Source organism: Ruditapes philippinarum, unplaced genomic scaffold (genome assembly GCF_026571515.1).
Source record: "Ruditapes philippinarum isolate M1 unplaced genomic scaffold, ASM2657151v2 ctg8078_1_1_1_1, whole genome shotgun sequence".
NCBI classification, from domain to species: domain Eukaryota; kingdom Metazoa; phylum Mollusca; class Bivalvia; order Venerida; family Veneridae; genus Ruditapes; species Ruditapes philippinarum.
The window spans coordinates 47,719-63,214 of NW_026867041.1; the positions used below are offsets into that span (position 1 = coordinate 47,719).

The window sequence follows — 15,496 nt, forward strand, 5'->3', positions numbered from 1 at the left end:
ATTGTATAATGCCTGTTCTATACTTTTCTACAAAGCTTTCAATTAGACTTGAGCATTGAGAAAAGTCTTACGGATAGTTTTTTATGTGATTCTAGAACGTTTGAGCACTTTCAAGTCATAGGAAAGATATCTTGAATGGGAAGCATCACAATTTTATTGTGGTGAGGAAAAATTTAAATACTTAGTAATAAACTTCAGGAAATTTAATGAGTAGAACCTTTAAGTTGAGAATTAATATAAAACAAATTCATATAACAAGTGAAAGTTATACAAGATGGAACATTCAACTGTTTCCATCCTCTGCATTTATTCTACAGTAGTCTTGAAGAATAGGTTACTGTTCAGTGGGAGCACTTTTCAAATTAATTGCACAAGAGTGACTTCCGTCAAACACTAATTACGTTTAAGGTATCAACTGAAGAAGTCTTTGTCGTTTAGCATCACCTCCAATTGCATTTCTGAAAACATTAGGATACCGATTGGGGTTTCCATTCAAATCGTTCGCATTGTCTAGAAACTGATCAATGTCATCATGATTTATGATACAAAGATTATGAAGTGCGCAGGCAGCCATTATAAAGTAACAAACACCTTCCATGGTATATAATGATATTTCTCGTAATCGGCGAAAACGTCCTTTTAAATGACCAATGGCTCTTTCCACATTTTGTCTACAGGAGGAGAGCATTCGATTGAATCTTTTCTGTCTGCCAGTTAAATGACCATTGTCTCGGTAAGGTGTCACCAGCCATGTGCGTAAAGGATATGCAGAATCTCCAATTATATGCCTCTCAGGATTTACAAGGTTGCCAGCATTTGCTTTGTCATAGATACCTGAATTACGTAGTACCCTTGCATCGTGCGTGCATCCTGGCCAACCGGTTTGAGCACTTGTGATGAGCATTTCATGATCAACAACCAACTGAAAGGAAATAAATGAGACAAATATTTGCCAAAATGAAAAATATAAACTAAAACTTATAAAGACTTCTCAAAATCATCCCATAAGGTATGATTGGCCTGTGTAGTATATATTTTTGATGTTAATTTATTGTTCAGAACATTGATGATTATTTTGATTCTACACTTAAGTTACCTTATCTGTGTACCAACTAACATATGGTATTCAGTACAACAAAAAAAGTTTAGCAATCAGTATAAAGCGAGACATGCATGCACATGTATGCACACAATGTACTATGTAATAGATTTTGATATGCTCCTAACCGTCACAATAACAAAGGAAAAATTAATAAATAGTCCATTTACAAAATTCAGCATAATAAGGGTAACTATTGCAGCAGATTCTCACCTGCAACTGAACTGAAGGATATGACTTTCTATTGACATAATCCTGATCCCCATTTGGAACATGTGAAAGCTGAATGTGGGTACCATCAATGATGCCAACAATATGTGGTATTCCACTTTGAAGTTGGAATTCTCTTTCGATTTCCACTTGTCTGTTCTCGTCAGGCCATTGTATAACCTTAAATATAATTTCATGAGATAAAGTTGTAAAATATATCACTGTAAATTGAGTCTCAAGTTAGCAAGTATTAACTACAACTCCTTGAAAGAAAGGAATATAATTTACTTGATTATTATAAATCGTCTTATAATAGAAGGGATTCTCATACAGCTTTTAGTATCAACAACATAATAAAGATCTTTCAACAATTACAGTATTTTTTTTCATATAATTGCCAACAGAGACAGATAACATCATCTATGTCTCTGGTGCCAATGACAAGGAAATGATTGCTAATGCCTTGATTTTTACTATGATATAAAAACTATCTAGCAAAAAAAGTTGTTTACCGTTTTAAGCACCCTGTAGATAATTTTGCTGACTCTAGTTATTATTGCATGGACGGTAGATATTGAAACCTTGAACAGCACACACAATTCTCTCATTGATTCCTGATTGGCCATGTACCACAGAAATAACAAAAGCTGTTTTTCTGGGGTTACTGGAGCCTTTCCTCCAATGTGATTAAAGACCAGATGTGGACGGATCCTTTCCAAAATAATCTCATAAGTCATTCTTTCAATTCTAAAATGGCTTTTAAAGTCAAATGCAGACATAGCTGGAACAATATCCTCTGCAAAAAAATCCACCTTAGGCACGGCATCCCTTGGAGAACAAAGATAAACAGATATACAGGCATGTAGCATTGTTAGCGTCCGATTTCTTTGAATAACCAGTTCTTTTTGTCCAGATTCAACAAAGTACTGCCTTAGAAATTCTAATAACGCAAATAATTCCCTGGGCGCAGCCATATTTGTTTACAACCCGATCAACTCGTGCTTGTTCGATTGCTATTAAAGGTACGCATGCGCATATGAGCTTTTCCGGTATCGACACTACTTACACGGGTTAGGCAATCGAAGGCAGCCAAAATTATGTTCTACTCCTATCAATCAAGCAAACCAAATAGCCAACATGTCAGCTGTTTCTAAAACGAGCTTATATGCCGATTTAAACCGTTTTGGTCAGAACCAGGAGTACGAAAGAGCTTTGAAATGTGCAAATAGAAGTAAGCAATATGTCATGTGTGATAAATTATTTAACATTTAAAATTATTTTACAGTAAAGAAACGGAAATCACTTTATACTGTACAGTTCAGGACTTAACCTGTTAACCATATGGTAGTGAAGCATTCAATTCGAAAACTTAAGCATTTTTTTTATCAATCACCTGATTGGATTGAGTAGCCTATCACATTATTCAGCAGGCTGGTGAAAATGCCTGATCGGGCTTTTGACACAGGCACGTGACGAGTATCGGACGTGGGAAGAAAAAATATGACCAGATTGATAATAAAACCTGTGTTCATCTTAAAAGTGTCAAAGACCAAAAAAAATGTAAATAATGACACCCTTTAAAATTATACTATAAGTTAAGAGAAGGCCGGAAACTCCAGATTCGAACCTATGAGCAAGGGATTCATTTCCCGGGCCTTTGTGAAAACAATTGGCCAGATAATTTAAAAAAAAGGAATCTAAAGACCGTGGAAAGGTTTGAAATTCGAATTTTGCGTGTATCAGATGCTACTGACGGTTGTGAGTGGTCCATAATGTGGTGAGTGGTACTTAATGTATTTAGTAATATTATTTAGTAAATTCAAGTGATTTTGACCCGTACTCAGCTGACAAACATGTATTAGTCTATGTTTACGTACCGAATGGTTGTGCCGCAATTCTGTCTACCAAGGATTTCTAGCACGAATTTGCTCGTTTCCTGATAGATATTTCATGAATGGGAAGGGCTAGAGACTTGGGTTCGGTCTCATTTGAAAGTTTAATACAAACGTGAAATAGTGATAAAAGTTTTTTTTAATTGTCTGGCCAATTGTTTTCACAACAGCCCGGGAAATGAATCCATTGCTCGTAGGCGCGAATCTGAGGGTGAGTTTGAGTGAGGCGAGGTACAATGAGTGATCAGGGTTCAAGACTTACTTGTAGTGAATGAAGGTTTGATAAATGTATATACATTGTATGTACAAATACATCCCAACTTCACAGGACATTTTCTTGATACACTAACATAAACACGTAACGTAATTTTGTAAAACAGTTTTACAGGAAGATGCAAGTGAGGTGGCAGCTTTCCAATGCAAGATTGTCTGCTTTATTAACCTAGAGAAGTTTTCAGAAGCTCTTAATGCTATCAACAAGGACAAATCCATGCAGAAGTAAGTCAAATAAAAGAATTTTAATCTCTCAGAAGGCAATGTAAATATGAGTATCGATTGTACAGTATCATTAATGTCTGAGAAATTTTAGTTCATAATTAAAACTGCATGCCTCCAGATGAACCAAAATATTTAAAGAAATCAAACTTGAGAAAAAAGTACTGAGATTTTAACGAAAGTAAAATGATTCACGATAAAAGTAAAATTTTTCATGTTATGTGAGATTTATGACCAATTTAACAGTTTTTTTCAGCATATTTCTACAGCGTTAGTTTATCTACTGCGTTACTAATGCAGTACGGGCTATTTTTACATATTTTGACCTGTTTTGGTAATTTACATGGATTGTAAGTGCTGTTTGCAATGCAAAAAATATTTTCTTTTTTCACTTCACAATATTTTACTTTTTAATACATTATCAAATTTTTCATGAAAATTAGCATGAATCTGGAGGCGTGCTGCTCTAAAGACAGTGACACCAGTTAAAGTATTGCATATTGGCTTTTTTGGAATATACAAATTTGATAGTAGTCAAAACTTTGCATACTATTGATTTTCATGCCCCCACTCAAGGGTTTGGGGCGAGGGGCAATTTAGATTTACTGTTGTCCATGTGTTGCATCTGTCCATCCATTCCAAAATGTTGTCACATGTAGCTCTAAGTAAGGGTTAGAGTCTACAAACTTTACTGGAATGTTGGATCAGCATGTGAAGTTGTGCACCTTAGAATTTGCCTGTGGATAAATTTAGTTTTGTTAGAGTTATTGCTCTTGACTTGGTAAAAATTTCAATTTGTGTTGAGCGTAGCTGAAACAGTATTTGAGCTACAGTCAAGAACCTTTCCAGGAATGTTGGTAAGCATGTGTGGTTATGCACCTGGGGGTTTGCTTGTGAATTAAGCCTAGGTCACAAATAAGAAAATGCCGCCGGGCGGCGTCTGTTTCTCCAAAAAATCGCAATATCGGCCAGCGTCCATCCGGCGGCAGTGAGTATCGGATGGCAGCAGCTGAAAATTTTGCTCATCGGGCGGGCGCCTTCGAGTTTTAAGTAATACTTAAAAGCTAACGGCGGCCGGGCGATAATTTTTGGGGTCATTGAGTATAAATATCATCGTTCGGTCGCCGCCCGGGCGATAATTTTTTTTGATCGGGCGATTTTTTGTTCTACTAAAACAGCGTCCAATTTAAAAAGCGTCCGGGCGGACATCGGCCGGGCCCCGCCCTGTGCCAGAATAGAGACAAGTAGTCAAACGATTATCGCCCGGTACCCGGACAATTCATGCACAGGCACCGGGCGGTCATCGTTTTGTCATCCGGCGACCGGGCTGCTTGTATCTGTTGTAATTTCAGCTTGAAGAAGTTGTAATTACCTCAAAAATATATTTGTGAATTTCTTTTGAATACTAGTAAACATGAATTTTTTCTTCAATGTTTATGCGAATGTCTGATTAATTTTCGCCTTCTACGGCCTCGATACTGGTCGTTGGTGACTCGTTGTCAACAACACGGACCAACTCCTTGGCCTTTCCCTTAGATTTGGCAGCTGACTTCTTTGCTGGCATAATTACAACTAGCTGATTCATCGAAGATGTCATTAAATGTAAAGTCATTGTCGCCCGGCGCCCGCGCGGCAACCTTTCGATTCACTTTTAAATCGCACAGGCTCCGTACGGACATCGGGCAGCGACCGCCTGATTCGTTCATTCTTTCTGTAAAATCTACTCGGCAAAAATCGCCCGAGGACTGTTTCATTCATGACCACGCAAGGTATCAGATTTAAAATCGCCCGGCGTCCACGACATCAAAAAATCTGCCGATTTTATAAAAATCTTTTAATCGGACGGCGCCCATTTTATTTGTGACCTAGGCATTAATTCAGTATTCTTAGAGATATTGCCTTTGACTTAGTAAAGCTTTAGAATTTTTAGCTTGTGTCATACGTAGCCCAAAAAGTATTTGACCTGTAGTTTGAAAAATTTACAAAAATCTTGGTCAACATGTGTAGTTGTGTATCTGAGGTTAACCTTGTTTTTGTTATTATGCCCCCTTTTGAAAAAAAGGGGGTATATTGCTTTGCACTTGTCGGTCCGTCGGTCCGTCGGTCTGTCGGTCCGTCGGTCCGTAGACCAAATGGTTTCCGAGTGATAACTAAAGAACCCTTAGGCCTAGGAACTTCAAACTTGGTATGGTGATTGGTCATGACAAGTAGATGACCCCTATTGATTTTGGGGTCAAGGGGTCAAAGGTCAAGGTCACATTGACCTTGTAAGCAAAAACGGTTTCCGATCAATAACTAAAGAACCTTAAGGCCTAGGAACTTCAAACTTGGTATGGTGATTTGTCATGATCAGTAGATGACCCCTATTGATTTTGGGGTCAAGGGATCAAAGGTCAAGGTCACATTGACCTTGTAAGCAAAAACGGTTTCCGATCAATAACTAAAGAACCTTAAGGCCTAGGAACTTCAAACTTGGTATGGTGATTTGTCATGATCAGTAGATGACCCCTATTGATTTTGGGGTCAAGGGGTCAAAGGTCAAGGTCACATTGACCTTGTAAGCAAAAACGGTTTCCGATCAATAAGTAAAGAACCCTAAGGCCTAGGAACTTCAAACTTGGTATGGTGATTTGTCATGATCAGTAGATGACCCCTAACGATTTTGGGGTCAAGGGGTCAAAGGTCAAGGTCACATTGACCTCTTGGGTAAAAACGGTTTCCGATCAATAACAAAAGAACCCTTAGGCCTAGGAACTTCAAACTTGGTATGGTGATTGGTCATGATCAGTAGATGACCCCTATTGATTTTGGAGTTAAGGGTTAAAGGTCAAGGTCACATTGACCTTGTAGGTAAAAACGGTTTCCGATCAATAACGAAAGAACCCTTAGGCCTAAGGACTACAAACTTGATATGGTGATTGGTCATGATCAGTAGATGACCCCTATTGATTTTGGGGTCAAGGGGTCAAAGGTCAAGGTCACATTGACCTCTTAGGTAAAAGCAGTTTCCGATCAATAACTAAAGAACCCTTAGGCCTAGGAACTTCAAACTTGGTATGGTGATTGGTCATGACCAGCAGATGACCCCTACTGATTTTGGGGTTAAGGGGTCAAAGGGAAAGGTCACATTGACCTTGTAGGTAAAAATGCTTTCCGATCAATAACTTAAGAACCCTTAGGCCTAGGAACTTCAAACTTGGTATGGTGATTGGTCATGACCAGCAGATGACCTATTGTTTTTAGGGTCAAGGGGTCAAAGGTCATGTAACATTGACCTTGTAGGTAAAAACGGTTTCTGATCAATTAACTAAAAACGCTTAGGCCTAGGAACTTCAAACTTTGTATGATGATTGGTTGTGACCAGCAGATGACCCCTATTGAGTTTTGGGTCAAGGGGTCAAAGGTCAAGGTCACATCGACCTTGTAAGTAAAAACGGTTTCTGATCAATAACTTAAGAACGCTTAGGCCTAGGAACTTCAAACTTGGTATGGTGATTTTTCATGACCAGCAGATTACCCCTTTCGATTTTGGGATCAAGGGGTCAAAGGTCAAGGTCCCATTGACCTTGTAAGTAAAAACGGTTCCTGATCAATAACTAAAGAACACTTGGGCCTAGGAACTTCAAACTTGGCATAGTGATTGGTCATGATCAGCAGATGACCCCTATTGATTTTGGGGTCAAAGGTCAAGGTCACATTGACCTTGTATGTTAAAAAGGTTTCAGATCATTAATAAAAGAACCCTTAGGCCTAGGAACTTCAAACTTGGCATGGTGATTAGTCATGACCAGCAAATGACCCCTATTGATTTTGGGGTCAAGGGGTCAAAGGTCAAGGTCACATTGACCTTGTAAGTAAAAACGGTTTCTGATCAATTAAGTAAAAACGCTTAGGCCTAGGAACTTCAAACTTTGTATGATGATTTGTCTTGACCAGCAGATGACCCCTATTGAGTTTTGGGTCAAGGGGTCAAAGGTCAAGGTCATGACCAGTAGATACTTGATAACCCTTATTAATTGTTTGATCACTGGGTCAGAAGTCATGCATAATTACCTTATCACATGAATAATTGGCTGCTGATAGGGGGCATACATGTTTTACAAACATATCTTGTTTTTTAAGCATTATACCTTAAGAATATAAAATTGAGATTTGGAAGTCTTGCAGCTCAATATAGGGAACAATCAAGATGTCAAGCATTGGAAAAGTTTGTTGTTATTTCATTACATGCTCTAACCTCTTAGGGGTAGTTGAAGTCATGTAGAATTTTCTTTGTCTGTCCATCCGTCATACTGGCCTGCTGTACGTTTGTAGAATAACAAATTGGTGGAGTGTAGGGGCATCTGTGTCCTATGAACACAATTCTAGTGTCCGGTCCATAACTTTGTCATTTATCAAAGGAATTTAAAATAACTTGGCACAAATGTTTGTTATAATAAGATGCATCATGTGTCATGCGCAAAAACCAGACCCCTACCTAAAGGGTCAAGGTCGCACTTGCTCATTCAAAGTCAACATTGTCTATTTGAGGGTATATGTTGTGTCTGGTCCATAACTTTCTTATCTATGAAGGGATTTTGTAAATACTTGTCACAATTGTTCACTATAATAAGACGATGTGTCATGCGCAACACCTGCATAACTACCTCCAAGGTCAAGGTCCTACTAAGAGGTCAAAAATTAACTTAGTCTGTTAATTAGGGTATATTTTGTGTCCGATCTAGAACTTCTAAATAGTTCATGGGATTTTGAAATAACTTGGCACAAATAGTCATAATAATAAGACGATATGTCATGCACAACACCTGCACCCCTACCTCCAAGGTCAAGGTTACACTTAAAGGTCAAAGCTTAAAATGATAGATGTTTAAATTCCGTGTTTCGTTTTATTTCTTTGATAAATTTATTGTTGCATTTGCAGATCTAGCATTGATCATGACTGAAAGTCCTGAGATCCATACCTCAATCTTATGAAATAGCACATTTTAATGCTTCATATAAAATTTCTTGAGTACCAGTACTTTTATATATTCATCATATTTTGAATATTAATACACACTCGTCAAACAAAAATAACATATTATGTATATTTACATATTTTAATGATGCATTATTTTTAAATAAGTATTTCCATTTCACATGTGTACACTTCAAATTAAGAAAATGCAAACATTATTCAGCAAAATAACGGAATTATAATTTACTTTAAAAATTTAACATTACATTTTTACTACTTTAATGATATAACATACTTTTTCCAAACAATATTAACAACCGGTACCGTTGGCCTAGTGGTTAAGGCGTCCGCCTTCGGATTGGGAGGTCGAAGGTTCGAGCCCCACGGGGAGCGTTAATTGAAGGATGAATGTTTCTCGTGGGACTCGTTCCGAAATGGCCGCTTCGTGAGCCGCGAGGTAGTTAAAATGAATGGTTACCGATTTCTATCCGCCTGGCGCCTGGCATAGTGGTAGGAATTGGGAGGTACATGGTATGCAACCAAAAGGTGTCTCATAAGCCAAAATGGCTGGCCCTTTCAGTAGGGGTGACACTATAATAAACAAGACCTTTACCTTTTTAACAACATATATTCATGTCATATCTTATTGTTTAGTAACCAGTCAACTGTAATGCAAAGCAATCATCTCTCATTTAAAACACAACAGTCTTTTGTTTCCTTTCACACCTTCACACCTCTGTTCAATTTATAAATAATAAGTAAATAACAACTTTTTATCATGTTAACAATATCACTTGAAATAGAATTATTTAGAATAGAAGCAATTAATTAGTGCTTATCTTGCCTATTCTTTACTAGTTAACTGGTGACATTTTTATCAAAACCAAAGTACCGCCTGGTAATGCAGTAGCAGTACCACTTTTTAAGACAGTAATGCATTACCAGTACCAGTAGTGGCAACATTTTGTAAGAGTAATTCAGTATCAGTACCAGTATTTGCAAAATCACTGCAGTAAGAACTGCAGTACCAGTACCAGTATCAGTAATGCAGCTCTGTTAACCATATCTTCAAAGAGATCCCTTCAGCAGTAACTGTTGCAAATTATGATTCAGTATCAATATTGAAATCCCCCCAATTATAGGTTAGGATAAGTTCATTATACATTTATTACACAAAATTAATTTTGAATTCCTTGAATGAATTTGTCAAACTTCAATTGATGATACTTTCCATTATCAATAATTTTGGGTACAATGTATATCAAAATTTAAATGTTAATAATCAGCCAATAGTATAGAAGAACTAGTGTAGCCTGATCTGGCTCTTTACTGTTGACAAACGCTAATCACTGTCAGCTCCAGCAGGTTATGGATTAAAATCCATCAAGTTCAAACCAGGACAAGTTCATTACATTAACCAAATATAGCAGTTAAGTACTATATGAATAATATAGATTTTGTATTCTATTCTGTTATTGTTGTCAATGTTTTCATTCCAGTGCTGTACGTTTTGAGAAAGCCTATTGTGAGTATAGATTAAATCGAACACAGGAAGCTGTAGCAACTCTTCGTGCAGGTGGGGACAACTTGGATAATAGATGCAAGGAGCTCCTGGCTCAAGTAGTAAGTATTAATTTATCTATACCATCAGTTTAATCAGGCCTGTTTACATGTATAGGTAATCTGACTAGATTTTTGTTTAAGACTTTATTTAACTTTATTTTAAGTACTTGATCATGGGAATTGTTCAATTACTATTGGTCTGGTCCAAGTTCAAAAGCAGGAAAGTTCATGACAAAAATTTTCCATTTTAAACATGTATACATTTTGGTAAAACGCAAATCAAATCAAATAAATAAGTGTTTTTACAGCTTTTTTTAGCTCACCTGTCACAAAGTGACATGGTGAGCTTTTGTGATCGCTTTTCATCCGGAGTCCATCCATCCATGCTAACAAACCCAGAGGTACTTGTGTGACTTGGAGAACAATGGGTTACAGTAAATTCTCTTTGATCCTATTCAATCCGTTTTTACTTGTGTGTCTTTTTTTAAGCCTTGTGTGACTAAAAATGGCTAAAAAGATCAAAGGAAAAGTCACATAAGTACCATTTCGTAAGTACGCACATCCATCCGTCAGTACGTCCGTCCGTGCTCTTGTGTCACACGTAACTCAAAAAGTATTTGACCTAGAGTCATGAAACTTTACAGAAATGTTGATCAGCATGTGTAGTTGTGCATGAGTTATTGCCCTTAACCTAGTAAAATTTTGCAATTTTCAACTTGTGTTGTATGTAACTCAAAAAAGATTTGACAGAGTCATGAAACTTTACAGGAATGTTGATCAGCATGTGTAGTTGTGCACCTGGGTATTTTCGTCTGGATTTATTTAGTATTTTTAGAGTTATTGCCCTTGACTTAAAATTTTTATGCCCCCGCCATATAATGGCTGGGGGCATATAGTGTTACCCTGTTCCGTCAATCCGTCATTCTGTCATTCCGTCATCATCAGTTTCCATTCATTATCTCAGTATTGGTTGCACACATTCAACTCAAATTTAGTATATGGACATGTCATGAGTAAATACAGGTCAAGTTCGAATTTGGACTTGGTTCGATGATTTTTAGCTCGACTTTTTTTTTTGAAAAAAAAAGTAGAGGTATTGTTATAGTCGGGTTGCCGTTGCCGTTCCCGTCCGCAAACTTGTACCTGGATCTAACTTTTTTATTTCTTGGTGTATTGTCTTCATACTTGGCCACAACAACCCTTGGGACAAGACCTTTCAGTAGACCACACTAACCTTGACCTTCATCCATAAATGACCTTGACCTTCAAGGTTTAAAGTCCAATTTTTGCTTGTTCATGCTGTTATTGGCTGTTACTTTGTTATTTTTGAATGGATTGTCTTCAAACTTGAACATAATAATCTTCAAGGATATCCCTTAAAAATAACCAGCCAGACCTTGACCTTCACTCATAAATGACCTTGACTTTGAAGGTCAAATTATTGAAATTTTAATTTTTTTGGCTATTATTGGCTGTAACTTTGTTATTTTTGAATGGATTGTCTTCAAACTTGAACATTATTATCTTCAGGGATATCCCTTAAAAATAACTAGACAGACCTTGACCTTCACTCATAAATGACCTTGACTTTGAAGGTCAAATTATTGAAATATTCATTTTTTTGACTATTATTGGCTGTAACTTTGTTATTTTTGAATGGATTGTCTTGAAACTTGAACATAATAATCTTCAAAGATAACTGTTAAAAATATACTGAAAGACCTTGACCTTCACTCATTAATGACATTGTCTTTGAAGGTCAAATTATTGAAATTTTCATTGTTTTGGTGGTAACTGACTGTAACTTTGCTATTATTGAAGGGATCAACTTCATATTATAACAGAATATTCTTAAGGACCAGACCTTGTTGTTTATCAAACCCAAATTTGCTTGGGCTCTTTAATGACCTTGACCTTGAAGGTTAAATTACTGAATTTTCTCAGATTTGTGCATTAAATGACCATAATTATATATTTATTGGTGTGTGTGTGTGTGTGTGTGTGTGTGTGTGTATATATATATATATATATATATATATACATATCTATCATCATCATCGACAACAACAACAACAACGTGTTTCTATTTATAGAATTGCGTAATGTTTCTATTTATAGAATTGCGTAATGTAATGTTTCTATTTATAGAATTGCGTAATGTTTCTATTTATAGAATTGCGTAATGTTTCTATTTATAGGGTTTCTATTTATAGAATTGCGTAATGTTTCTATTTATAGAAATTGCGTAATGTTTCTATTTTTAGAAATTGCGTAATGTTTCTATTTTTAGAAATTGCGTAATGTTTCTATTTTTAGAAATTGCGTAATGTTTCTATTTTTAGAATTGCGTGTTTCTATTCATATATATATACAAAATAGATAAACAAAACTAATGTGACAAGACAGACCAACTAAATTTATAAAAAGGAAATGTTAAGATATGTTCAAACCTTTCTATGTTTGCGTTTAGAAAAAGTAAAAAGTCGAGCGTTGCCCCCGCCCGGCGGTGGCTCTTGTTGGCAGAGTTATGCCCCTTTTACTTTGAAAATAAACTTAAATTTTCAGTTTTCGTTCATTATCTCTCCAACGGTATTACACATTCAACTCAAACTTGACATATGGATATGTCATGAGAAAATACAGGTCAAGTTTGAATTTGGTCATGGTTCAATTTTTTTTTTGCAGAGTTATGCCCCTTTTACTTTGAAAATAATATGAAATTTTCAGTTTCCGTTCATTATCTCCCCAACTGTATTACACATTCAACTCGAATTTGACATATGGATAAGTCAAAGGAATGCACAGGTCAAGTTCGAATTTGGTCATGGTTCTATGATTTTTGGCAGAGTTATGTCCCTTTCACTTTGAAAATAATATGAAATTTCAGTTTCCGTTCATTATCTTCTCTAGGGTATTACACATTCAACTCAAAGTTAACATATGGGTACGTCAAGGAAATACACAGGACAAGTTCGAATTTTGTCATGGTTCGATGATTTTTGGCAGAGTTATGCCCCTTTAACTTTGAAAAAAGGAAATTTTCAGTTCCCATTCATTATCTCCCCAACAGTTGTACATATTCAACTCAAATTAAAGATATGGATATGTCATAAGAATGCATGGGTCAATTTCGAATTTGGTCATGGTTTGATGATAGCTGACAGAGTTATCCCTCTTGAACTTTGAAAAAAAATCAGAAATTTTAAGTTTCCGTTCATTATCTCACCAATGGTTGTACACATTCAACTCAAATTTGACATATAGATACATCTTAGGAATAAGCAGTTCAAGTTTGAATTTGGTCGTGGTTCAGTTATTTTGGACAAAGTTATCTTTCTTGAATGTTGGAAAAATTTTCAGTTTCAGCACTCATACTTTTGTGGAAATGTATGTACATGTAGCCATTATTTTGGCTACAAATATGCAATATGCAATTTACAAATAATACTGAATAGTTTCAGTGCATTGAACTTTGTTTAAAAATGGTTTGTGTTAACATTGAATAGTTTTAAGGGCTTTGAACTTAAAATGAAAAAAATAATTTGTGCAAACAAATTTGGAACTAAATATTATAACATCTGAAATTTTGGCTGCATGCGGGGGCATCTGTGGACACATTTCTAGTTTTTGCAATTTTCAACTTGTTTCGCATATAACTCAAAAAGGATTGTACATAGAGTCATGAAACCTTACGGGAATGTTGCTCAGCATATGTAGTTGTGCACCTTGGGTTTCGCTTGTGGATTTATCCAGTATTTGTAGAGTTATTGCCCTTGACTTAGTAAAAACTGTTTCATTATGTTGTGTTATTTGTTCCTTGAGTGCTTGAGTTAGAATCAACCAACTTTACAGGAATAATGATCAACATCACTGTGAAGCTATGCACCTGGGACTTTGCATGTGGATTTTTATGCCCCCGCCATGTAATGGCCGGGGCATATAGTGTTACCCTGTTCCGTCCTTCCGTCATTCCGTCCTTCCGTCATTCCGTCCTTCCGTCATTCTGTCATTCCGTCATCATCAGTTTCCGTTCATTATCTTAGTAACGGTTGCACATATTCAACTCAAATTTGGCATATGGATATGTCAAGAGAAAATACAGGTAAAGTTCGAATTTGGTCATGGTTCGATGATTTTTGGCAGAGTTATGCCCCTTTTACTTTGAAAATAATATGAAATTTTCAGTTTCCGTTCATCATCTCCCCAACGGTACAACACATTCAAATCAAATTTGACATATGGATATGTCATGAGAAAATACAGGTCAAGTTTGAATTTGGTCATGGTTCGATGATTTTTGGCAGAGTTATGCCCCTTTTACTTTGAAAATAATATGAAATTTTCAGTTTCCGTTCATTATCTCCCCAACGGTACAACACATTCAAATCAAATTTGACATATGGATATGTCATGAGAAAATACAGGTCAAGTTCGAATTTGGTCATGGTTCGATGATTTTTGGCAGAGTTATGCCCCTTTTACTTTGAAAATAATATGAAATTTTCAGTTTCCGTTCATTATCTCCCCAACGGTACAACACATTCAACTCAAATTTGACATATGGATATGTCATGAGAAAATACAGGTCAAGTTTGAATTTGGTCATGGTTCGATGATTTTTGGCAGAGTTATGCTCCTTTTACTTTGAAAATAATATGAAATTTTCAGTTTCTGTTTATTATCTCCCCAACAGTACAACACATTCAACTCAAATTTCACATATGGATATGTCATGAGAAAATACAGGCCAAGTTCGAATTTGGTCATGGTTCAATGATTTTTGGCAGAGTAATGCCCCTTTCACTTTGAAAATAATATGAAATTTACAGTTTCTGTTCATTATCTACCCAACAGTGTTACATATTCAACTCAAATTTGATATATGGATATGTCAAAGGAATGGGCAGGTCAAGTTGGAATTTGGTCATGGTTCGATGATTTTTTGGCAGAGTTATGTCCCTTTCACTTTGAAAATAATATAGATACATCTTAGGAATAAGCAGTTTAAGTTTGAATTTGGTCATGGTTCAATGATTTTGGACAAACTTATCTTTCTTGAATATTGGAAAAAATTTGAACTTTCAGTTTCAGCACTCATACTTTTGTGGAAATGTATGTAGCCATTATTTTGGCTACAAATATGAAATATGCTATTTTCAAAAGGTTAAGACTGAATAATTTCAGTGCCTTGAACATTGTATGAAAATGGTTTGTGTAAACGTTGAAAAGTTTTAAGGGCTTTGAACTTAAAATGAAAACAATAATTTGTGCAAACAAATT

At 36.1% G+C, this 15,496-nt stretch overlaps 2 protein-coding genes across 2 annotated transcripts in view; one reads left to right on the forward strand and one right to left on the reverse strand.

Annotated features, from left to right (window-relative positions):
• The window catches only part of LOC132734608 (signal recognition particle subunit SRP72-like), a 75,699-nt gene that overhangs the window by 10,809 nt on the left and 49,394 nt on the right, over positions 1–15,496 (forward strand). Inside the window, exons 2-4 of the mRNA XM_060721402.1 lie at positions 2,401–2,540; positions 3,582–3,699; positions 10,153–10,276. Of these exons, the coding sequence (XP_060577385.1) occupies positions 2,447–2,540; positions 3,582–3,699; positions 10,153–10,276 (336 nt within the window). The 5' untranslated portion in view covers positions 2,401–2,446. The remainder of the gene's footprint in view (positions 1–2,400; positions 2,541–3,581; positions 3,700–10,152; positions 10,277–15,496) is intronic.
• On the reverse strand, positions 186–2,385 carry LOC132734609 (uncharacterized). The gene is made up of 3 exons (XM_060721403.1): positions 1,822–2,385; positions 1,313–1,489; positions 186–922 (listed from the first exon to the last, which is right to left on the reverse strand). Exons 1-3 carry the CDS (start codon positions 2,281–2,283, stop codon positions 404–406), a joined length of 1,158 nt encoding a protein of 385 aa, XP_060577386.1. The 5' UTR covers positions 2,284–2,385; the 3' UTR covers positions 186–403.